We start from the raw sequence: 26,900 nt of genomic DNA on the forward strand, positions 1-26,900 counted from the left end.
TTTCAAACACTTGAAGTTGCTACCTCATCTACAAGTGCCCAGGCTTCTGATCCATACCAGCACGGGTAGTATCAGCATTTTGTAGAGTGTGAGTTTGGCCTGGCGTGAGGTGGCCTCTGTTGGCCAACAATATCCTTCTCCGAATCTCAAAACTGATGTCATTTGTTTTATTTAAGGCGATACCTAGATAGATGACTACCTCAAAGTTGTAGTTTTCAAGTTCCACCGTTGGTCCAAGTGTACCTTAGTTAATACCATAGATTAGGCTTCTCGTCATTGACTGCCAGACCCACTTTGACAGACTCCTTCTCAATTTTTTTAAGGTGGCTGATAGCGCTCGCAATATTCGACCCATTATGTCGATGTCGTCGGCGTAGGTGAGTAACATATGCTGTTTGGTGTACAGAGTGTCATTTCTGTTCACCTTTGAATCTCGTATGACCTTCTCCAGCAGGAGGTAAAAAAGGTCACATGAACCCTCGTTCGATATTGAAGGTCTCCGAGGGGTACTTTCCGACTTTAACTGCCGACCTTGTGCAAGTTAAAGTTATCCTGTATTAATTCTGCAGGAGTGCCGAATGCAGACATGGCTTTAAATACCTATGACCGGATTGGGCTGTCGAATGCGGCTTTATAGTCGACGAATAGGTGGAATGTTTCGATATGTTTTTCTTGGCTCTTTTTCAATAATTGGCGCAGGGTACAAGGCTGGCCTTGAATAGTTCGGCTGGTAATCCATCGGCACCTGCCAGTTATCAGGTCCCATTTATCAGAAGCCGCACACTACCTTGTCTGGCGCCTACTACCATACGAGATATCCATAAGTTAGTATGGCTGTCTTGAATCCGGTTTGAATCCCCCGTTCATTCCTATGGAGTTAGACATCTGTTAGCGCGCTCCATTACATTACCTCTCCACATTGTCTCGAGATATTTAGTTTCTAGTGAGAGATCTAAGGTCACTTCAGAAATTGGAATCTTACGATTCATCGTGTAGAGTACCATTTCTGTATTCGTGGGCTTGACACCTACTTTACTTTATGTCGGATATGCTCGACAAGTATTTGTCAGAGCTATTATTTTAGGGTGATCAAACTTTGCCAGGATCTTATATATAACTAGGAGCCATACGGAAAATTATGATCTTACGTAAGAGTACCAATTATGTCTTCGTTGAGTTGACCGTATATGAACTTCAAGTATTTGCCACAGATCTACAGGACCTTTTTATCAATTCATCAATCCATTATATTAGAATTGATGAGGTACCTGTATATTCGAGTGCGGAATGGGTATATTCCTGCTTTACATTGTTGAAGACTTCAATCGCACTTTTTCACTGAAGTTCCACTTCGATCAACTACAGTCACATACCAGACAATTACATTATCTTCCCCTAAGAAAACCATTAAGGGAACCCCACCCCCCCCCCCCCCCCCCCATTCTCGATTTTATTTTTTCAAGATTTTCAATGGGCTGGTAAATCTATACCAATGCTTGTTAAGGTTTGTAACTTGGCACATATATAATTGAAGATTTAAAAGAGAAGAAAAATAATTTACAAAAAAATTTTGTTATTGTTTTGTTGTTGTTTTTTGTAATTAAAGAAAAATCCTTATTTTTTATGGCGGGCATGAAAACTCCTCACTGGAACATCGGAATCCGAAAATTCCAAAGGTGTTAGAAATAGTACATGTCTGCCTCTCGTATGAACTAGGATTATTGACTTCGCTCTAAAATTAACAAAATAGTGGACCTTTGAAAAAATATTTTTGGAAAATCGCCGATTTTTTACCAAAAACCAAGTTAAAAAATAAGGAAGATCTTCACCGATTGGCTTTATCCTAGTTCATACGAGAGCTATACACTCCCAGAGAAACGTTGCAAAATTTGGAACCGATTGGATTATTAGTTTTTGAGTTATCGTGCCCGCCATTCGCAAAAAAAGGTTTAGAGAAAAACGCGTTTAAAGTTTGAGAAGCCCTTCAGCCGTCACTTGATGCGGACACAATAAATCGGATATATCTTCAAGAGTTCTTGAGATTTTCACTTGAAATTTTGTAGAGACATTCTTTAATCAGTGTAGATTCGAATTATATCAACAAAAATTTTGACCCCGAGAATGGGGGGGGGTCCCCTTAAATGTCTTATTAACCAGTATCTGATCCCCTGTCTCTCTCCTTCCATTTCTCTCTTTCTCTCTCTCTAGAGACTGATATGTCTACATTACTTAGCATAATTTCAAATTAAAGCCAACATAATTTCACAATTTTGAAATTTTTTGTTTCCCGTTTATGCTACTCTGCTGGTTATCACACTTGCAGTATAAAATACATAAATTCTTAGAATGCCCTCTGCATGAATACGAAATTTCAATATACACACATGCTCTCATTCTCTACGTGTGGTCATCCATTTCATTTTTCCCAAACTAATTTAGGGTCAATTTAAATCGTTTTGTATTGTCGCGGTGGACACCAACCACCGCATCAAATTAAATCAACATCGTTTTTCTTTTCACTTAATTTACTATGGACAAGCGTCTTAGTAGTTTTTAAATTGATACAAGTAAACAAATTATTGTCGTTGTTGTTGTTTTTCTTGGTTTGATATCAAGTACCCTATATTTTGTAGGGTAAATTTGTGATTGTCATAGAGTTTGGTATTTGTATGGTCCTAAAAGCATTATCTAATCGAAGTGAGTATATTTAGTATTGGGAATGAAGTAAATTGGCATTTCAGGGCAATGGTGGAAAAACTTCTTCACAATAAATCTCCCATACAAAGGTCACTTGGTATTTTCGGTATGTTCCAGGTCTCGATCGAATTTTTCAAACTGAGTGTCTGTAGTTTGTCATCTCGTTTTCTTCTGGCAAAAATATTCCATGGCATATTCCAAATCTAAAAGCCCCAATCCCTAAAAGTCAAGTCCCAAAGTCCCAAAAAGAACTAAACAAAATATTTACTTGTAGTTATTTTAAAGTTATTCGCAGAATTTTCCAACCGGAGTGGCAGTAATTTGGTATTCAAGTTTTGAAGGTTCAGAAAAATAATATCTTTATAGCTTACTTACTTAGTTGGCTTATGACAGAACGGTTGTAACATAAGCCGAGCTTAAAAAAGATTTCCTGGCGCGTCGGTCTTGTGCGAATCTCATACAATTTGAAAGCCCATTTTCCGAGATGTTGTCTTCTAAAGCCCATTTTCCGAGATGTTGTCTTCTACTTGATCTTTCCATCGGATTCGTGGCCTTCCCCTTCTGCCTGAACCATCACTTGGCTCGCTTTTATATGCCTTTTGAGCTGACGCACTTCATCCATTCTCACAATATAGCCTAGCCAACGTAGTCGCTGCAGCTCGATACGTCTTACTATGTCGATGTCCGAGAATATATGGTATGGCTCATGGTTCGTTCGACGGCGATATTCACCTTTGACGCCCATATATCTTCCGGAAAATTTGTCTCTCAAACACTCCAAGAGCTGCCTCGTCTACTTGTGGAAGTACCCATGCTTCAGATTCATACAACAGCACGGGTAATATCAGCGTCTTGTAGAGTGTGAGTTTGGTCTGGTGAGAGGTGGCCTTGCTTTTGAATTGCAATCAACCTCATGCCGTTGTCTGATGTTTCTTCATGGAGGCTGCATTTTTCGACGGTGGGGCCAAAGATATTTTCCCTTCCGATTTTTGCATTAAAATCTCCTAGCAGAATTTTAATGTCATGGCCAGGGCAATGGTCATATGCTGTTTCTAGTCGCTCGCAAAATATGTCTTTGGTCTGTTCCTTTTTATCTTCGGTCTGGGCGCAAATGAGACTGATGTAGAAGAACTTCGCGTTTATACGGATTATAGCAATTTGCTCATCTACTGGAGTAAATCTGGAGACGAGGTCTTTTATTCTCCGGTTAAACATAAATGCGCAGCCAAATTCAAGTCTCGTTTCATGGAAGCTATAATACAGTGCGTAATCTTCTGATTTACTTACGATAGTCCCTTTCCATCGCATTTCATGTAAGGCAATAATATGGGCTTTGTACCTCTTGAATACATCCGCCAAAGAGAACACTGCGCCTGTTCTGTGCAACGTGCGCATATCGTGATCCTTTATACGTTTGCGGGGGTCGTCAACATTAGGTGGGTTTGGTTTTCTTTTTCTTTGCTTTTTCATAGTAGGTTCAATTTTCCGAGTGTGGGCAACTAACCCGAGGCCTCAACCCATTTTTTTATAGTTCTTATGGGTGAACTCGTGGCACATATTATCTCACTATTTCATCCGGTGATGAAAATAGCTACCCCAGGTAGCACCACGGTGAGGTCAGTCCACAATTGAGATGAAAGTGGGACCAAGAGAAGCCTTCGCCATGCAAAAGGCTAAAAAAAAAAATATTTACTTGTCATTATTTTAAAGGCATTCGCCACATTTTTCAACCGAAGTGCCAGTAATTTGGTTTTCAAGTTTAATATTTATAAATCGATTTCGATATAAGTTCATGTTTTGACACAGCCTCCATACAATGGCCCCTATTTAAAGGCAGTCCGCCTAATGTTCGGTATTTTAAACGGTATGTTCGGTATTTTGTCTCTAACCACTTCTTTAAAGAAAATTTATAATAATATGAACCTATGATTTTACAAAATGTTATTTCGGTTGCTCTAAAGAACCGCTTATTGCTCTAATGAAGCTTTAAAAAAATCTTCTTAAAAAATCCACTCCCAATGGTCTGATAGTACTTGAAAAAATATTCTTTAAAAAAAAACACGCTTATTGGCCTGATAATCCTTGAAATATATTATTTAAAGAATCCACGCTTATTGGCCTGATAGTCATTGAAAAATATTATTTAAAAAATCCAAGCCTAATCGTCTGATAGTACTTAAAAAAATATTATTTAAAAAATCCACGCCTAATGGTCTGATATTACTTGAAAGGACATTCTTTAAAAAATCCACCCTAATTGGTCTGATACCTTCAAAATTATTCTTTAAAAAATGAAAAAAAGTCCACGCTTATTGGTGTGATAGTCCTTGAACAATATTTTTAAATAATCCACGCCTTTTTGGTCTGCTGGTCCTTGAAAAAATATTTTTAAAAAATCCACGTTTATTGTTTTACTGATCCTTGAAAAAATATTTTTTAAAAAATCCACGCTTATTTGTCCTTAAAAACTATTTTTAAGAAATCAACTCTTATTGGCCTGATAGTCATTGAAAAAATATTTTTAATTTTTAAATATTTTTAAAAAATAGACGCCTTGTTATTTAAAAAAATATTTTTTAAAACTCCACGCCTTAGTTTGACTTTTAAAAAATATTCTTTTAAAAATTCTCGCCTTGATCTGGTCCTTGTAAAAATATTCTTTAAAAATAATCTAATTTATAAATGTAGTATGGATATAATTCGTTTTGATCTAATCCCTTCTTCATTTGTCTTCATAATCACATTTCTGGTGCATTGTACGACATTATAATACATCTCTGTATACATACACCTACATATTTATGTATGTTTGCCTGATCAGTCTGTATACCGGCACACACATAATGTTTAATGGAGATAGATATGACTAATGGCCTTTTAAGTTTGAAGAATTGCCATGGAGGCCGAACGACAACGATCATTTTCTGTCAAGACATCAAAGTGAAAAGACATCGAAAAAATTTACAAAAGCGGTTTGGAAAATTCCATAATACAAAATTTCAAAAAAACTAAAAATTTTTGAGAAGTGCTTATTGAAAAGAATATTTAAAAAACTTATATTGCTTAAAAATGCAAACAATGAAAAGTTGTATCTGTTTATTATTGATAACTTTATCACTCCTAACGGTGTGTGAAGCTCGTGGTGGTAGGCGTGGCGGTTCGATGGGTGGCATGTTTGGTAGTTGGCGTAAATATAAGAAACCCTCCTCCTCGAGTAGTGTATCATCGAGACGTATAGTTAGCAGTTCACCGGTTCACACACCCATCACAAAAGCCCTTAATGAAAAGAAGGCAACCGGTGGTGATAAATTTATCAAAAATGGAAAGACCTATGGTAGTGCTAAATATAATACACCACCACTGCCGCCAGGTGGTTCGTATTATCAAAATACCGCTGCAATGCCGGCTAATGCTGTTTACATCGCCCAAGCACCGCCAAGGGGAGCAGGTAAATACAAATGAAACGAAATCGATTTGGTTAAAAAATACAATTTTGAATTAGAGGAATGTTTGGTATTTATTTTTGAATTATTTGATATAATAAACAAAATTACAAATTATTTCCGTTGACGATTTATTTAAAAAATTCGTGTGTATCATGAGCTCTGTATTACAATAGAATATAATATACAAAGCGATTACAAATTAAATTCAATTGTAAATACTTCAAGTTTATGTGTAGAGCATAATCGGACAGTGGCGTGGATTTTTTAAAGAATATTTTTTCAAGTACTATCAGACCAATAGGCGTGGATTCTTTAAAGAATATTTTTTCAAGTACTATCAGACCAATAGGCGTGGATTTTTTAAAGAATATTTTTTCAAGTACTATCAGACCAATAGGCGTGGATTTTTTAAAGAATATTTTTTCAAGTACTATCAGACCAATAGGCGTGGATTTTTTAAAGAATATTTTTTCAAGTACTATCAGACCAATAGGCGTGGATTTTTTAAAGAATATTTTTTCAAGTACTATCAGACCAATAGGCGTGCATTTTTTAAAGAATATTTTTTCAAGTACTATCAGACCAATAGGCGTGGATTTTTTAAAGAATATTTTTTCAAGTACTATCAGACCAATAGGCGTGGATTTTTTAAAGAATATTTTTTCAAGTACTATCAGACCAATAGGCGTGGATTTTTTAAAGAATATTTTTTCAAGTACTATCAGACCAATAGGCGTAGAATTTTTAAAGAATATTTTTCAAGGACATTCAGGCTTATATGCCTGGTTTTTAAACAATATTTTTTCAAGTACTATCAGACCAATTTTTTTAGGCGTGGATTTTTTAGAGAATATTTTTTCAAGTACTATCAGACCAATAGGCGTGGATTTTTTAAAGAATATTTTTTCAAGTACTATCAGACCAATAGGCGTGGATTTTTTAAAGAATATTTTTTCAAGTACTATCAGACCAATAGGCGTGGATTTTTTAAAGAATATTTTTTCAAGTACTATCAGACCAATAGGCGTGGATTTTTTAAAGAATATTTTTTCAAGTACTATCAGACCAATAGGCGTGGATTTTTTAAAGAATATTTTTTCAAGTACTATCAGACCAATAGGCGTGGATTTTTTAAAGAATATTTTTTCAAGTACTATCAGACCAATAGGCGTGGATTTTTTCAAGAATATTTAGCGGGTCAAATGGACCTTGACTTTTGTGTGAAAAATTACAAAATTTGTATTTTATAGCGTATATATTTACCCCTGAAGGACATAAACCTGAAAAGTTGATATTATATCCAAGAGGAGTGGTTGACCTTTAAATTAATACCAATTATATTGTTGTATGTGCTCGGAGGTGGGAGTTACACCTAAATATTTACAGGTATCTCCGTATTTGTATATTATTTAGTAACCTATTATCACTCTAGAGAGCGGAATTATAGCGCAGATCGCTTTGAAATGTTCCATGAGGTTCCAATTATGGTCAAGGACGACGCCTATAATTTTCGGTGATGATCAGATAATTATTTTGGAATGAAGTGGGCCGAAAACTTTTTTTGTGTTATTTTCGAGTCGATCTATAGACCACAAATGAAAGCCGAACATCACAACACAACCAACGGTGAAGGGAGTCTGGACAATAGCTGTACAGAATACTCGTAATATTCGGAAAATATGTCAGTGTGAGGAAGAGGTGCTGTTTACCTCTAATCGGGCAAGAGGGTGAAAATATCACGAAATATTTCCCAGGCTCGAAATAAACATCCGCAGAAAATTTGAGTTCCGTGGTAGTTGTGTAGGGTATCGTATGGTCGGCCCCGTCCGACTATACTCGTCCGCTCACTGATTTTATATTGGATTTATATTCGGCTGATCCATCGTTTAAAGTACTACCGAATAAATAATTATTCAAAAGGTAGTTGGCGCCTAAATGTATGCTTTAATAAATCGATTTTGAAATTAACATTTTTCCAACGACCCTCAAGGTGTGGATTTTTAGAAGAATATTTCTCCAACGACCCTAAAGGCGTGGATTTTTAAAAGAATATTTCTCCAACGACCCTCAAGGCGTTGATTTTTAAAAGAATATTTCTCCAATGACCCTCAAGGCGTGGATTTTTTAAATAATATTTCTTCAACGACCCTCAAGGAGTGAATCTTTAAAAGAATATTTTTCCAAGGACCAGACCAAGACACGGATCTTTAAAAGAATATTTTTCCAAGGACCAAAACAAGGCGCGGATCTTTAAAAGAATATTTTTCCAAGGACCAAAACAAGGCGTGGATTTTCCAGAGAATATTTTAAAAGAATATTTTCCAAGGACTAAAACAAGAAAATTTTTAATTAAACACATTTTTGATTAATTTTTTTGTATTATTTTCAGACCAATAGGCGTGGATTTTTTTAAGAATATTTTTTCAAGTACTATCAGACCAATAGGCGAGGATTTTTTAGAGAATATTTTTTCAAGTACTATCAGACCAATAGGCGTGGATTTTTTAAAGAATATTTTTTCAAGTACTATCAGACCAATGGGCGTGGATTTTTTAAATAGATTTTTTCAAGGACTATCTGGCCAATAGGCGTGGATTTTTTTAAGAATATTTTTTCAAGTACTATCAGACCAATAGGCGTGGATTTTTTAGAGAATATTTTTTCAAGTACTATCAGACCAATAGGCGTGGATTTTTTAAAGAATATTTTTTCAAGTACTATCAGACCAATAGGCGTGGATTTTTTTAAGAATATTTTTTCAAGTACTATCAGACCAATAGGCGTGGATTTTTTAGAGAATATTTTTTCAAGTACTATCAGACCAATAGGCGTGGATTTTTTAAAGAATATTTTTTCAACGACCAACAGACATATAAAGTTTTGTATTTTTTTCAGATTTTGGTGACTTCTTGACCGGTTACCTTACGGGCAGATTATTGACAATGGGCCTCTCGCCATACCCATATCATCATCACGTGACTCATGTCTATCACGACAATCCAAATCAAGCTGCTGCGAACAATGGCAATAACGACGGAAAAGTTATAATAATCAATAATGGACAAGATGTAGCTGCAGCATCAGCTCCAGCAACAACAACCTCTTCATCAACATCATCAAATAGTCCAGATTCGACAACAGAAATTCCCACCTCATCATCTCCATATGCTTTGGCCTACACCTCATCGACAGAAAATATTGCAGCTGCGATATCAACAACCCCACCACCGAATGGAATTATTTGTGTACCAATTAAAATGAAAGAGAAAAATTCTAACGGTGATCTGATCGAAGTTGATCGTATTGTCTGCTATCCGGCACCACCACCACCGGCTCAAATACAAAATGAAATGAAATCGAAGCCCGTCGAAATTGCCGGAGATATTGTCGATCATTGAAAATTACGGGTTTTCTTTGTATACGAATATTATAACTTAATATTTATTATAGCTGTACTAAAGAAAAAAGCTTTAAATATTTTATATAATCTTTAATTAATAATAAATATATAAAAGAAAAAAAATATGAATAACAGGCTGATTGTTTATACCCTACACAACTATGTTGTCAGGGTATTATAGCTTTGTGCAGCCCCAAAAGTTTGTAACGCAGCGAAATATTGGTCATAGACCCACCTTTAAGTATACCGATCGTCATATCTCGACTAGCTGAGTCGATCTAGACATGTGTTTCCGTCCATCCGTCCGTCCGTCTGTCCATTATAATTTGTAAACACGATACAGGTCACAGTTATGGAGCAATCTTCACGAAATTTTTCATGTAGGATGGGTTCTGGCCAATGAAGACCTCTATTGTTTTTGGGGAAAATCGGTTAATATTTAGGGGATGGAATGGACCAAATACTAAATTATTGTCGGTTTTTGTAATCGCTCCAGGGGCCGCAATAATGGCCCGAACATCGTGAAATTTTGCATGAAGAAGGGGATCGTACCAAAGAATAAGCATGCCGGTTTTGATAAAGATCGGTCAATATTTAGCGGGTCAAATGGACCTTGACTTTTGTGTGAAAAATTACAAAATTTGTATTTTATAGCGTATATATTTACCCCTGAAGGACATAAACCTGAGAAGTTGATATTATATCCAAGAGGAGTGGTTGACCTTTAAATTAATACCAATTATATTGTTGTATGTGCTCGGAGGTGGGAGTTACACCTAAATATTTACAGGTATCTCCGTATTTGTATATTATTTAGTAACCTATTATCACTCTAGAGAGCGGAATTATAGCGCAGATCGCTTTGAAATGTTCCATGAGGTTCCAATTATGGTCAAGGACGACGCCTATAATTTTCGGTGATGATCAGATAATTATTTTGGAATGAAGTGGGCCGAAAACTTTTTTTTGTGTTATTTTCGAGTCGATCTATAGACCACAAATGAAAGCCGAACATCACAACACAACCAACGGTGAAGGGAGTCTGGACAATAGCTGTACAGAATACTCGTAATATTCGGAAAATATGTCAGTGTGAGGAAGAGGTGCTGTTTACCTCTAATCGGGCAAGAGGGTGAAAATATCACGAAATATTTCCCAGGCTCGAAATAAACATCCGCAGAAAATTTGAGTTCCGTGGTAGTTGTGTAGGGTATCGTATGGTCGGCCCCGTCCGACTATACTCGTCCGCTCACTGATTTTATATTGGATTTATATTCGGCTGATCCATCGTTTAAAGTACTACCGAATAAATAATTATTCAAAAGGTAGTTGGCGCCTAAATGTATGCTTTAATAAATCGATTTTGAAATTAACATTTTTCCAACGACCCTCAAGGTGTGGATTTTTAGAAGAATATTTCTCCAACAACCCTAAAGGCGTGGATTTTTAAAAGAATATTTCTCCAACGACCCTCAAGGCGTTGATTTTTAAAAGAATATTTCTCCAATGACCCTCAAGGCGTGGATTTTTTAAATAATATTTCTTCAACGACCCTCAAGGAGTGAATCTTTAAAAGAATATTTTTCCAAGGACCAAAACAAGGCGCGAATCTTTAAACGAATATTTTTCCAAGGACCAAATCCAGGCGCGGATCTTTAAAAGAATATTTTTCCAAGGACCAGACCAAGACACGGATCTTTAAAAGAATATTTTTCCAAGGACCAAAACAAGGCGCGGATCTTTAAAAGAATATTTTTTCAAGGACCAAAACAAGGCGTGGATTTTCCAGAGAATATTTTAAAAGAATATTTTCCAAGGACTAAAACAAGAAAATTTTTAATTAAACACATTTTTGATTAATTTTTTTGTATTATTTTTATTAAATATTTAACCTCTAAAAATACCTAAAACCTATATCCCCCTCCTTCTATAACTCGTTGATCGAACAACCGTTGATTCGATGGCTGGACGCATACGACACATAGCTCCCATGCCATAGGGCCTACGTTTCATTGTACTCAAATAGAAAACCCCTTTCTTTCTCCTTGCCGGTTCGCCACCCATAAACACTTCTGCCGGACATTGTTTCGCCCCAGCTACACAACCACATTTCTGTTCAATAACATTTCTATAATTTTTACAACGAATTGCCCCAAAGGCATAAGGATTTCTCAAAGATTCCGTAAAATAATACAACGAACCAAAATGATCGCAGGCAAATTCCGGTTCAGTCCCCGTAACATTTGGACAATGTGGCTGCCCCAAACCCCAATTGGGAAAAAATGAAGCATGACCCAAATCACTACCCCTATAACCAAACAAGAGCGGTATCCGTTTGTATAGATTCCACATAGAGGGCGGCATCCGGGGTCAATCGCCATTCCTTGGCAATAGTTTGATGTATGGGTCCCGCGGTGTCCAGGGCATAGATGACACCATATTGAGATGGCTTCAGTAATTTTCCCGCTACCCCCGCCACATGACAACCATAACTGTGACCAATTAAATACATCTGTTCGAAGGGATAGTTGGTCGCCTTATGTAGAAATCGAGTGAAGACATTAATTTGTTCCGCAATATCGAACACTTCGGCTATCACGCGAAAATAATTCACATCCAGCGAGTAGTCACTGTAATCGACAAGTATGACATTAAAGTCTCCTATTTCCAAATAGGCATCTTTAATTGCTGCACTCGAGCATGTTGTTGTCATACCATTCCAACCGTGAATTGATATTCTGGAATTAATGAAAATCGAAAAAATTGACGTTAATATAAAATTTAATAAAAGAATGAAGAATATATTTTTCCAAGGACTAATAAGGCGTAGCTTTTTTAAGAATATTTCACAAAGGACCAAAAGAATATTTTTTCAAGGACTAAAAAGGCGAAGATTTGGTGGCGTAGGGGATAATAGATACCAAGCAACGGCTCTGATTGGCTTTAACAAGGCGAAGTTCAGGCTTAGCTTGGTCCTTCTTTCATCTCAATTGTGGTGCCACCTGGGGTAGCTATTTTCATCATCCGATGAAATAGTGAGCTAATATGTGGCGCGAGTTCACCCATAAGAACTATAAGAAAAGGATTGAGGCGTCGGGTTAGTTGCCCACACTCGGAAAACCGAGCCTACTATGAAAAAGCAAAGAAAAAGAAAACCAAACCCAGCCAATGCTGATGACCCCCGCAAGCGTATAAAGGACCACGATCTGCGAATCTGAACTTGGAATGTGCGCACGTTGTACAGAACAGATGCAGTGTTCGCTGGCGGATGTACTCAGTACAAAGTACGATATTATTGCCTTACAGGACATACGATGGAAAGGAACTGGCGTAAGTAAATCAGATTATTACGCCCTGTATTATAGCTGCCATGAAACGAGACGTGAATTTGGCTGCAGATTTATGGTTAACAAGATTCTCCAGATTCACTCCAGTAGATGAGCGAATTGCTATAATCCCTATAAAAGCGAAGTTCTTCTACATCAGTCTCATTTGCGTCCATGCTCCGACCGAAGATAAAAATGAACAGACCAAAGACATATTTTACGAGCGCCTAGAAACAGCATATGACCGTTGCCCTGGCCATGACATTAAAATTCTGCTAGTAGATTTTAATGCAAAAATCGGAAAGGAATTTATATTTGGTCGGAAAATTCAGCCTCCATGATGAAACATTAGACAACGGCATGAGGTTGATTAACTTCGCGGCAGCAAAAATATGGTAGTTAGCAGCACCAGATTCAACCATCTCGATATATACGGGGCCACTTGGATTTTTCCTGATCAAGCAACGAGAAATCATATTAACCATGTTGTGATAGACGGAAAGCATTCATAAAGTGTTTTAAACGTCCGATCGATCCGAGGAGCGAATATCGATTCGGATCATTACCTTGTGACAGCCAAGGTACGCACCTGTCTTAATGTAGCAGCAAAGGTGCGATCTAATGTAACACGGAAATTTGACGTCGAAAAGCTGCAAACACAACAGATAGCAGAAGCCTACTCCGCTCAACTTACCTAACTGCTTGACGAAAGCACCCACTGTCCCGATAATAATATATAAGCACAGCGGCAGAGAATTGCCCACTCCCTACAATCTGCAACAAAAGCAACACTTGGGTACCAAAGACCACCATCAAGAAATCCGTGGTAGGATCAAGAGTGTTGTAATGCTACTGATATGAAAAACGCAGCGTATAGGGCAACCCTGCGGACAGTAGCAACACGTAATACGATAGAGAACTATCGGGAGAAAAGGAGAGAGGAGAGCGTGAGCGTGAGCAAATCGAGATGTACAGGAGTCAGAATGAAGTCCGAAAAGTTCTGTAGAGATAAAGTAGGAAACCTGGTGACAGATACAGTCAGCGTGCTGAGGATCTGGAAGGAGCATTTTGTAATACTTCTGGTATCAAATGGTAGCAGTGAAGTGGATACCCCAGAACCAATAATAGATGACGGTATAGACAAGATGAAGTCTGAGTAGCAATCAATCGATTAAAGAATAAAAAAGCAGCAGGTGCCGATGGTTACAAGCCAAACTATTCAAGACTGGTGGTCAGATGCTGCTAAGGATCATGCACCAGCTGATTAGTACAATTTAGCTAGAAGAATGCATGCCCAATGATTGGAAACTCTGCATCCTGTGTCCCGTGCACAAAAAAGGAAATAAGACGATATGTGTTAACCATTGCATATAAAGTGCTATCCAGCATACTGTGTGAACAACTGAAGCCAATGGTCAATGACATTATTGGACCATACCAATGTGGCCTTAGGCCTGGCAAATTCACCATTGACCAGATTTTCACTCTGCGCCAAATCCTGGAAAAAAACCCACAAAAAACACATCGACACATTCCACCTATTCGTTGACGATAACACCGCATTCGACAGACCTATCCGTTCAGAGGTGTATAAAACCATGTCTGCGTTTGGCATTCCTGCAATATTAATTCGGCTATGCAGGATTATTCGTTGACGATAAAGCCGCATTCGACAGCCCTATCCGTTCAGAGGTGTATAAAGCCATGTCATGTAATTCGGCTATGCAGGATAACTTTAACAGGCACAAGGTCAGCAGTTAAAGTCGGAAAGGACCTCTCCGAGCCCTTCAATACCGAACGAGGATTCAGACAAGGTGACAGTTAGTCGTGTCCTGTAAGGCAAAAGTGAACAGAAATGACACTTTGTACACCAAAGAACACATGTTACTTGCCTAAGCCGATGACATCGACATAATGGGTCGAACATTGAGAGCGGTAACAGCCATCTTTGAACAAATTGAGAAGGAGTCTGCCAAAGTGGGTCTGGCAGTAAACGGCGAGAAGACCAAGCTGATGGTATCAACGCGCAAGACGTCCAGTAGACTCGGACCAACTGTGGAACTTGAGAAGTACAGCTTCGAGGTAGTCAAAAATTTTATATACCTTGTTGTTATACGAATCTGAAGCATGAGTACTTACGGAAGCAGATGAGCAAGCTCTTGGAGTGTTTGAGAGAAAAATTCTCCGAAAAATCTATGGGCCGATCTGGGTTGACGCTGTATATCGCCGTCGAATGAACCATGAGTAGAGATGGTATTTACCGGGTAAATACCCAAGGGGTGGGTAAATACCCATTTGCGGGTATTTATTTGGGTATTTACTATATTGAGTCGGTAATACAACATCTTACACCCAATTTCCGGGTTTCTGTTATCAAATCGATTTGGAATGGATAGTTTTATGATACTTTAAATACATGGGTAAATACCCGAGTTTTTACCGAAAAATACAACATCTTACATCCAAATTTCCGGGTTTCTGTTATCAAATCGATTTGGAATGGATAGGTACCCCCATATAAAGGTACCCCTAATTTGAGTATTAACCCAAAAATTGGACGCAAAATTTTGGCCGCCTATGTCAAGTGGTTCAGCAGTTAATGAGTTTATACCCAATTTTTGGGTAAAAACTCGGGTATTTACCCAAGTATTTACCCACGTCTCTAAAGTATCGTAAAACTATCCATTCTAAATCGATTTGATAACAGAAACCCGGAAATAGGGTGTAAGATGTTGTATTACCTAGAAAAGCGAACCAGCTGATGGTTCACGCAGAAGGGGAAGGCCAAGAATACGTTGGAAATATCAAGTCGAAGACAACATCGCCGAAAATGGACTTTCAAATTGGATAAACTTCGGACCGACGCGTCTGGAAATCTTTTCTAAGCTACGTATGTAAGTATAATTTTAATATTATTTTCCTTTATTTACAGTATTTTTCAAAATATTTCCGCATTTTTGCCACTATTCTCACCGCAAGCAAAAAAATCACGTTCGCTTCTTAAGTCTTTTGTTTCACAAGGAAACATGGACTCTTGCCATTGTAACCAGGTATTTAGACATTCAAAAAATTCTTGTTAATTTCAAAATATTGCGAGAATAATATAAGAAAACAAAATTGCAATATTCAAAATATGCTTTAATTAATGTTATTCGAAGCAAAATAAAAAAAAAAACAAAAAAGATTGCACTTTACAATTAAATTCGGAAATAACACACATCACAGCCCGACTATAATTACCGGCATAAAAAATAAATATAAAGTGTGTTATCACATAAAAAACAACAACAACATGTACAATATTTAAAAGTACTTGGAAGTTGTTGTTGTGATTGTTGTTCACACACAATGCCCCGCTATATATCACAAGCAAAAATGCTGCCAACAAAAGGGTAACTGTAAAACCCTACAGCAAATAAACGTCAAAACTATTAACACTTGACTTCCTCATATATTTCGTGTGGCTTCTCTTGTTTTATTACTTTTTAAATGGAACATTCACCGGCACCTCGAATGTAAACAGTTACCCCGAACACACTTCACTCACCTCACCGGCCATGTGGCATTAAAATTTGATTCATACAATCCCTTCTGATCGCCAGTCTTTAACACTTGCCGCACATAGGGATTCCGCCTGGTATACAAATCGAAACGAACATGTTTCTTTGCCGCTCGCAAATCTGGTATGAGCAACTGACGGGCCTCCTTTGTCACCAGTGTTGCTATGAAATCCACTGTCAATGGCTCACAATAGCCCAACTGGTTTTTAACAACAGCGACGTTGACACGAGCTGTAATGGCATGAAAGAAGGGAAATTATTATTTTTTTAATATGTTTGGAAATAGAGGGTTCTGTCGAAAAATATTTTGTCTAGTGGCCCCTAAAAATGTTCCTAAAAACAATTAAAATTATATTTTTTCAAGGGCTATATAAGGCGTGGATTTTTATACCATTCACCACATTGTAGTACAGGGTATTATGTCTTTGTGCATATGTTTGTAACAGGCAAAAGGAAACGAGATAGGCACATGGTTCCTTTTGAGAATATGCTTAGAATCACTTTTTAAGTCGATTTATGCATGTCCGTCCGTCTGTCTGTTCATGTTAAATTGTAAACAAAGTACAGGTCACATTTTTTATTCGAATTGGATGAAGTTTGGCACAGCTCATTTTTTTGGCCCAAGGACGAACCCTATTGAAATTGGGAAAAATCGGTTCAGATTCAGATATAGCTCCCATATATATTTTCGTCCGATTTTATGAAAATTGTGCACCAAAGACCCTATATATCCTTCGATTTCCACGAAATTTGGCATAACATTCTAAACTAAGTCTAGAATTATGTGTGTTAAATTTCTTGAAAATCGCTTCAGATTTAGATATAGCTCCCAACGACGTAAGCAGATGGGGGCCTTTGAATGGCGTTATTGCGTTGAAATTGATGCAGATGTAGCCATAGCTTCCATATGTATTTCGAACGGGTGTCTGATTGAGATTAAATTTTTAACAGTGCGACGTACCGAATAGCGGGATCAATTTTGCTATACATCGTTTTCCATAAATTTGTCTCATGGTACGCAGACGACTCTAAATATGTCCGAATAAAATTAAATTTATCATAGGTTGCAGAAAGACATGAGTATGTTCCTTCGAGGGAACATTGGCATGTTTTTTTTCATTTCAAGGACTTTAAAAAGAGTGGATTTTTAAATTTTTTTTATAAAAATCCACGCCTTGAAAAACCTTGGATAAATCTTCTTTAAAAAATCCGCGCCTTGAAAATCCTTGGATAAATCTTCTTTAAAAAATTCGCGCCTTGAAAATCCTTGGATAAATCTTCTTTAAAAAATCCGCGCCTTGAAAATCCTTGGATAAATCTTCTTTAAAAAATCCGCGCCATGAAAATCCTTGGGTAAATCTTCTTTAAAAAAACCGCACCTTGAAAATCCTTGGATAAATCTTCTTTAAAAAATCCGCGCCTTGAAAATCTTTGGATAAATCTTCTTTAAAAAATCCGCGCCTTGAAAATCCTTGGATAAATCTTCTTTAAAAAAGCCGCGCCTTGAAAATCCTTGGATAAATCTTCTTTAAAAAATCCGCGCCATGAAAATCCTTGGGTAAATCTTCTTTAAAAAAACCGCGCCTTGAAAATCCTTGGATAAATCTTCTTTAAAAAATCCGCGCCTTGAAAATCCTTGGATAAATCTTCTTTAAAAAATTCGCGCCTTGAAAATCCTTGGATAAATCTTCTTTAAAAAATCCGCGCCTTGAAAATCCTTGGATAAATCTTCTTTAAAAAATCCGCGCCTTGAAAATCCTTTGATAAATCTTCTTTACCACGCCTTGGAAATCCTTGGAAAAATATTCTTTTAAAAAATCCACGAACTGAAAACTCATGGAAAATATTCTATTAAAAATCCACGCTTTGTTGGATGGACCAGCAACGTACACAGGATTTAATTTCGGGGGGGCCCGGTAGTACAAAATGAAAAAATTCGCTGTTGCAAACTTTACTGTGAAAAAAATTCATTTGGGGGGGGGCCTGGAAAATTTTTCCCTAAAAAATCCATCCTTGATGGACCTTGAACAAATATTCTTTAAAAAATCCACGCCTTGTATCGTTTATTCCTTAATAAAATATTTAACTGACGTCACTTCTACCTTCCAAAATTGTAGTTTCTACTAAAAACAACAACAAAACACATTTGAAGTTTAATAATATCATATCTTAATATTAATTATGAAGGCGGGATACTTTTATTTTAATTACGGGCAAACATATATTTTTTCACTTCATTTGTTTTTAAAATTTTCAGTTGACCGCATTTTTATGAAATAATATTCAAATTTATAGAACACAACTGTAGAGTTTAAGTGATGAACAAAAACTGAGATATAGATGATAATGACGATGTTAAAAACCGCTTACACTTAACCCAGAAAAAATTTAAACTTGAGCTGATCTAAGTCATTTGTTTAATTATGAGGTTATTAGCATGCAACTTAATATATTTAAGTCGTATTCACTTAGAATTTAAATATTATTTTTTATAATAATTTTTTTATTTTAAATACCAACCCCAACACATTGTCATGCAAATCACTATGAAAATTAAACACAATCGCTTCAACATTTTGTTTTTCGATTCGATTTTTGTAAAATTTTCAAACTTGAGTTAATTTGTTGGCTAGCGTGTGCGTATGTTAACCCGGCAATGTCCTGTCGATAACTAACCTTGCCACTGGAATAGAACAAAAGATTTATAAGATTTCGGATTCTTAAATGAAGCAAGAACTTCAACATCAACAACAACGGCAATAAACAAATAAACGCAATACGATCAGTGACTAGAACTTGAAACAATGAATTGTGGAAGAGTTTCGCTTTTTTTGTTCAGAGAATCAGAGCAAGGTCATCTTCCCTATAGATAGCAAATACGTGAAGAACAGACAACTCAGTGCGTTATGTGGTTAATTGTTGAAAGGATGAGCTGGAAGATTAGTTGGAAGAGGAGGGTCGGAGTCTTACTGTATCAGATTTATTTCATTTTTAAATAAAATGTTTCTTAATGAAAACATTCGAAATGTGTTAATTAGGATACGAAATAAAAAATATATAATTCACAGTTTTGTATTTTTCTTACGTAATTACTGTAATTATGAACACAATAAAGTAAAACGTCAGATTAGAGAATTACGTTTGTCTGTTGAAATCACGATTGATATTGCAATCTTTGAGATATGTCTTTGGGATTTTGTTCATACCTTGCTACCACCACTAGGATGTTTGGTATTACAAAAGGGTCCACTTTTTTGTACAGCCTCCTATAAAGGTATCACAAATATTCAGCATTTTTGAGGCAAGTTTTTCGATAAAACTGGTGGTAATTTATTTTTTTTTAAATTGCCTTCTCATTGGGCGCAGGTCCAATATACGATTCTACCGCATTATTGTGAATTTTTTGGTATTTTGGCAAGTCCCCACCATGTAACGATACTCGCCATTTTTAGGTATTTAGGGTAGATTTTGGGAATTTTCAAAGATAAAGCTACCGATTTTTTATATGTTGAAGGTATTAACCACATTAAGATCCCGCTCCAGTAAACTTTCTTCTCATATGTTTTGGTAAAACTCCAATAGACCAGTTCGGAAAGTTCTTATCCAAGCACAAAAAGCAGAAAAATTTTAAGTGTTTTGGAAACTTCCATCTCTGTTATGAACACATGTTCTGATCTGGCAACTCCTTTATATAGAAACAGGTATTAGAAAAAAAACCGCTTCCGCAACCGCAATTTTTTACAATGGTCATTTTTTATTATAAACCAGTAGGGAAAGCAGTAAAGTCAGACGGGGCCGACTATAAGATACCCTTCACCACTTTGGGTATATCCAACAGATGAAACCTAAAAGACGTCGATTTTTTAAAGGACCAGGGACAAAATTATGAAAATCAATTATAAGCATATATATATAAGCTATATCAAAATCTAATCCGATTTGAACTAAACTTGCCACACGTTATGTTATAGTAACTTCAGTACCTAGAGCAAAATTTTGTCCCGATTGGACCCACCATGGTAAAGCATTTAAAACCAACTTCTAGGTTATTCTAACTCCAGTACGTTGTGAAAAGTGTGTGCCAATTTTGTGTAAAATAGGATGACACCATATACATTATATCGGACGAAAATATATATGGGAGCTAGATCTAAATCAGGTCCGATTTTCAGGAAACTTAACATATATCATTCTAGACTTAATTCATTACGCGATGCCATATTTCGTGCAAATCGAAAGATATCTAGGGACTTTAATACACCATTTACATAAAATCGGACGAAAATATATATGGGGGCAATATCGAAATCTGAACCGATTTTCAGGAATCTTAACACACATCATATTAGAGCTAATTCATTGCGCTATGCCAAATTTCGTGCAAATCGAAAGATATATGGAGACTTCGGTATACCATTTACATAAAATCGAACGAAAATATATATGGGAGCTATATATAAATCTGGACCGATTTTCAGTTACTCTCCGCAGGCACTTACAATGAAAATATAGGAAACATACCATACCTATACCGATATTTCTACAAACCGATTTATGTAAACCATTTAGTACACCAAATACAAATTTCAGAAATTTTTAATGGGGATTTTTCCAAAAAACTGAAACCCCCAAAAGGCGACTTATACTGATAACTACTGCCATTTAGATTGTCTATACCTAAAGGGGAACCAATATTAATTACATAGTGTAGGAATTAGCGAATATATGTGGTTATCTTATATGAGGGCTATGTCTAATTAATGACCGATATACGTCAATTTCGAACCCAATATTTTAATTTTGTATTTCAATTCTTTCCTTCAGGAGGTATCATTGTATGGAGGAGATGCCTAAATGCTGGCCGATATATTTCATAATCGCCATGTTCGGGTTTTTAATACGATATCTAGAATGATTACAATAGATGGCCAAATCGTCTTAGAACTCCATACTTTGTGGAGTAAAAACTGACTATTTCGAGTAACGACTGTCCCCCACACTATGGTAGAATACGCCTATATGGTGACAACCCCAATACCAATACTACAAAATACCAAATTACATCGAATTCGAAGAGTACTAAATTACAGCCAATTCGATAGAAAAATGCGATCAAAACCCCCAAAATACTGAAAATTGAGGGGTACCGTTGTATGGAGGCTACCAGAAAAAGAGGATAGATATTTATAATTTTTAGTGACCCCAAAATACCGAAAATAGGGGGGTGGGCGGGGGCTACCCATATATGTGAGCTAAACCTAAACGTGGACCGATATAGCCCAGACAAAAGACAACTCTGTGCAACATTTTGGAACAATTCGGTTAGACGTTAGAGTGATTACAACAGACGGACATGCTTAGATCGTCTTAGAACGTTTTACGTCGATCAAGAATATATATAGTTTATAGGGTCGGAAATGATTATTTCGATGAGGTACAAACAAAATTAATATACCCTCTATACTATGGTGGAGGGTATAAAAATCTCCGGCGTTATCTGTGTCAATTATGTTTCGCATTTGATCTTCGCACCCTCATGTATATGGTGAACTGTTTCATAAGGCCTGGATATACCTCCTTAGTCATTACACAGACACTTGTCTTATCGTTGCATAAGAGGTCAACAAAGTAATTTTATTTAGACCACAAGTATTGCCGGTCAGTGGTGTATTCCTTCGTCTTGTATCACAATCCCAAGACGGACAAAAACAATAAATATAATAAACTTTAATCATTTATGAGCCGATGACTGTAATTTTCCATTTAAAATCAGGTTTAATGTGAACGAAACGTTATTTCCATGTTTTGTTTACAATTATTTACATCCATAAATAATGTGCGGTCCTCTTCACATCCTCACATTTTTGTTCAATTGATGAGTCTCATTATACTGACCTGCCTACCTACAACTTATTTTAGTCTATGTATCACTTTTAAAAGTAAATAATATGTTATTAAATACTAGTTGGTCGGCAACATCGCGACTACGTCATATGCAAAGGGCAATGCACTTCATAGTATAATAGTGTTGAGGGCAACAGTGACCTAAGATCAGCATACTACGTATGAAATGAAATTCATTCATAAGATTCTGTTTTGAGAATTTTGGAACAATGAGCAGATATTTTCTTATGCAGGACCTAGCCTTTAATTATGAAAGTTATTTTTCGTTTTTTGTTTAATTTTATAAATATTATAATAATTATGAAATATAATTATATGAAAATAATCAATATCATTCTTTTCAGTTGATATTGTTTGTGGAATCTTACCACCACATCTTTAACAATCTGCCTTGCCCGACGTGTATCTCATTTCAGATACCTTAACTACACTACTGCCCATTCCAGTTCTTTATTCCAATGTGAGGACATGATTACTTGTTATACCCTTCACCACACTGTGGTACAGGGTATTATGTCTTTGTGCATATGTTTGTAACAGGCAAAAATAATCGAGATAGACCCATGGTTCCTTTTGAGAATATGCATAGAATCACTTTCTGAGTCGATTTACGCATGTCCGTCTGTCCGTCCGTCCGTCCGTCTGTCCATGTTAAATTGTAAACAAAGTACAGGTCGCATTTATGATCCGAATTGGATGAAATTTGGCATAGGTCACTTATTTGGCCCAAGGACGAACCCTATTGAAATTGGGAAAAATCGGTTCAGATTTAGATATAGCTCCCATATATATATTTAACCGATTTAATGTAAACAGTCCCTATATAACTTTCGATTTGCACGAAATTTAGTACAGCCTAATCATTTAGGTCTAGAATGATGTCTGCCAAGTTTCGTGAAAATCGGTCCAGATTTAGATATAGCTCCCATATATAGTTTCGTCCGATTTCATGTAAATGGTGCCCCAAAGTCCCTATATATCTTTTGATTTGCACGAAATTTGGCATAACGTACTGAATTAAGCCTAGAGTGATGTCTGCCAAGTTTCGTGAAAATCGGTCCAGATTTAGATATAGCTCCCATATATAGTTTCGTCCGATTTCATGTAAATGGTGCCCCAAAGTCTCTATATATCTTTCGATTTGCACGAAATTTGGCATAACGTACTGAATTGAGTCTAGAATGGTGTCTGCCCTTTCAAGAAAATCGGTCCAGATTTAGATATAGCTCCCATATATAGTTTCGTCCGATTTCATGTAAATGGTGCCCCAAAGTCCCTATATATCCTTCGATTTGCACGAAATTTGGCATAACGTACTTAATTGGGCCTAGAATGATGTCTGCCAAGTTTCATGAAAATCGGTCCCGATTTAGATATAGCTCACATATATAGTTTCGTCCGATTTAATGTAAATGGGGCCCCAAAGTCCCTATATATCTTTCGATTAGCACGAAATTTGGTACAGCCTAATCATTTAGGTCTAGAATGATGTCTGCCAAGCTCCGTGAAAATCGGTCAAGATTTAGATATAGCTACCATATATAGTTTCGTCCGATTTCATGTAAATTGTGACCAAAATCCATATATATCTTTCGATTTGCACGAAATTTGGCATAACGTACTGAATTGAACCTAGAGTTATGTCTGCCAAGTTTCGTGAAAATCAGTCCAGATTTAGATATAGCTCCCATATATAGTTTCGTCCGATTTCATGTAAATTGTGCACCAACATCCATATATATCTTTCGATTTGCCCGAAATTTTGCACAACGTACTGAATTGAGCCTAGAGTGATGTCTGCCAAGTTTCGATAAAATCGGTCCATATTTCTATATAGCTCCCACATATAGTTTCGTCCGATTTCATGTAAATGGTTCACCAAAGTCGCTATATATCTTTCGATTTGCACGAAATTTGGCATAACGTACTGAATTGAGCCTAGAGTGATGTCTGCCTTGTTTCGTGAAAATCGGTCCAGATTTAGATATAGCTCCATTTTATTATAGATTGATTTTATGTAATTGACGCACCAAGGAACCAATAGGAACAAAACGTTCTAAAGTTAGTATAACCTAACCTGTGACAAGTTTGTTTGAAATCGCTTAATATGTGGATATAGCTTACATATATTTTTTCGCCCGATATCAAGCAAATTGGGCATCATACTCCTCATGTTAGTCAGATTGACATCAAATTTTGCACAACGTACAAAATTGAGCATAGAATTACGTAGTTGCGTTTTCTAGAAGTACAGACATAGTCAACCGGATGACCTATTTATATTTGTTTGAAGTCGATTTACACACTTTATGGACAAATCTAGGTAGATTCACATTTAGATAAATATCACATATTTTATTTCATCCAATTTCATGTTAATAGTCCTGTTTAATGTACCCATAGTGGTGAAGGGTATCCTAGAGTCGGCCCCGTCCGACTTTACTACTTTCCTTACTGGTTTTTTTTTATTGTATTGATTTTAATGGCTACACATCTCAATAATGCGATTCCACTAAAATAGTGATAAATGACAATTGCAACTGAACTTGTTTTTCCTTGTTCTATAAATGATCCAGTAATTTTCCTTTCACTTCTAGGACAGAACAAAATTGCCACCCAGGAATTTTTGTAAACCCATGTATAATAGGGTGTAGTATATATTAAATTTGTCATTATATATATATATATATATAATACATTATAAATTATATATATTCTTGATCAGAATAAACGTCTATGTCGATGCCTAGCTTGCGCATCCATCCGTTTTTCTTTTAACATCGCGTTAAAGATCGCAATATTTGAAGTAGCTTGGAAATTTTGTTTCGTTTTCAAAATCGATCAACGTTTTGGAATAGACCCTATATAAAAGTCCCACTTCGTTTAAAGATTTTATGGTCCTATGGTATTTTGGCTTCCGGCTATTGGTGGATAAAAAACTTCTCTGTGGACAATTTTTAATAAGGGTATATGATTTGACTGTGTTTTGATATACAGGTTCCTCCATATGTATTTTTATTGTTTCCAACAAAAGAAGCAGCAATTTGACATTCTTGGCTCTGGGTCCAATCTAAAAATGTTGCTATATTTTTATTATCCTCCACGCCTTTTTTAATGGAAATAGATGTAATATGAAAATGCTGGTGGCAACATCATCGCAAAAAATCTCCCAAGGTTTGACATAATTCCAATTTAAGGTCTCTCACCCCTTTGGGTAACTGCATTATCCGACCTGTTGCTTTTTGGGTCTATAATTTGGTACTTCGAATAAAAACTCTCCTGGACACGTATAAGGTTTCAAAACGGTTTATTATTATTATTTCAATTGATCAAATGTCGACTATATGGTGAAGTGTATATTAAATTTGCTTTCCGCTTCCAATATTCACCGATGACCCCATAAAGTACATATATTCTTGACCAGAATATAATTGGTAAAGCCCCGATAACCTTCCCTCCCAAATTTGGTATTTTTAAGTTTTTGGACAGTTTTTTACACAAATTGGCTGTAAATTGGAATTTTGATTCTCATTTGGTCCTCCAAAAGTATCCTCCAAATTTTTGAGTTTTCTGACCATGTTTTCAAAGAACATGACAGTAATTTTTTTTCTTACTAGTCTATGCCCGCAACTTCGTTAGCGAGTATAAGATTAAAAATGTCTAAATATATAGTTTAGTTTTTACAAAAAACTACCTATTTCGGAAGTGCTAATCAACATACACACCAATATAGATCATAATTAAAATTTTAGTACCAGTTGTTCTCTTATAGTACGTATTTCCAAAACTACATGATTCGAGCTCTATACGTTCTTAATTTTACCAAATTTAGTACCATTTAGTACACATTAATATAAATCCAATAGAATTCATACTTGCAACCCGATCGCTTTACCCAAATATAATTGCACCAAATTTAGTACCATTTAGAACATATTAGAATTAATTTCCAAAACGTCTTACATAGTCAATTCCTACACCCAAACAGTGATCCTAACTTCAAATTCAAGATTGCAGCTCTATCGGTTCACCCAAATCCACATTTGATACCATTTAGTACTCAAAATAAAAAAATTTACAAAACTTCCTACATATCTCAATCCTAAAACCCAACAATGATCCTAACTCCGAATTTCAAGATCCCAGCTCTATCGGTTCACCCAAAATTTAAATTGTACCAATAATTATAAATTTCCAAAACTACATCCATACCGCAATTCTACACTCCAACAGTAACCTTATTTCCAAATGTCACTGTTCCAGCTCTATGGGTTCACTTAAAAAAATTGGACAAAAATTTCCCAGGCATCCCAAATTTCAGTGTTCCAGCTCTATCTGTTCACCCAAATCCAAATTTTACCAAATATTGTACTATTCAGTATTTATACCCTTCACCACACTGTGGTACAGGGTATTATGTCTTTGTGCATATGTTTGTAACAGGCAAAAATAATCGAGATAGACCCATGGTTCCTTTTGAGAATATGCATAGAATCACTTTCTGAGTCGATTTACGCATGTCCGTCTGTCCGTCCGTCCGTCCGTCCGTCCGTCCGTCTGTCCATGT

At 36.3% G+C, this 26,900-nt stretch overlaps 2 protein-coding genes across 2 annotated transcripts; one reads left to right on the top strand and one right to left on the bottom strand.

Moving 5' to 3' along the window:
* The first annotated feature begins 5,775 nt into the window (after positions 1–5,775).
* Positions 5,776–9,541, top strand: LOC133329991 (uncharacterized). The gene is made up of 2 exons (XM_061538453.1): positions 5,776–6,145; positions 9,039–9,541. Exons 1-2 carry the CDS (start codon positions 5,776–5,778, stop codon positions 9,539–9,541), a joined length of 873 nt encoding a protein of 290 aa, XP_061394437.1.
* Positions 9,542–11,454: 1,913 nt separating this feature from the next.
* LOC133330001 (phospholipase A1 member A-like) lies at positions 11,455–22,774 on the bottom strand. Its single transcript, XM_061538464.1, is given in 5 exon segments — positions 11,455–11,865; positions 11,867–12,281; positions 16,417–16,660; positions 19,106–19,112; positions 22,754–22,774. Coding segments are annotated over 5 exon segments (1,098 nt in total).
* Positions 22,775–26,900: the final 4,126 nt, after the last annotated feature.

Source organism: Musca vetustissima, unplaced genomic scaffold (genome assembly GCF_032173495.1).
Source record: "Musca vetustissima isolate MV318-11 ecotype Yass unplaced genomic scaffold, APGP_CSIRO_Mvet_v1 utg28269, whole genome shotgun sequence".
Taxonomy (NCBI): domain Eukaryota; kingdom Metazoa; phylum Arthropoda; class Insecta; order Diptera; family Muscidae; genus Musca; species Musca vetustissima.

Excerpts from the sequence above, each read along its gene's own strand:
- LOC133329991 (XM_061538453.1), top strand. The coding sequence starts at position 5,776 with ATGAAAAGTTGTATCTGTTTATTATTGATAACTTTATCACTCCTAACG. Across the intron at positions 6,146-9,038 it reads AGCACCGCCAAGGGGAGCAG|ATTTTGGTGACTTCTTGACC; the intron begins GTAAATACAAAT and ends TATTTTTTTCAG.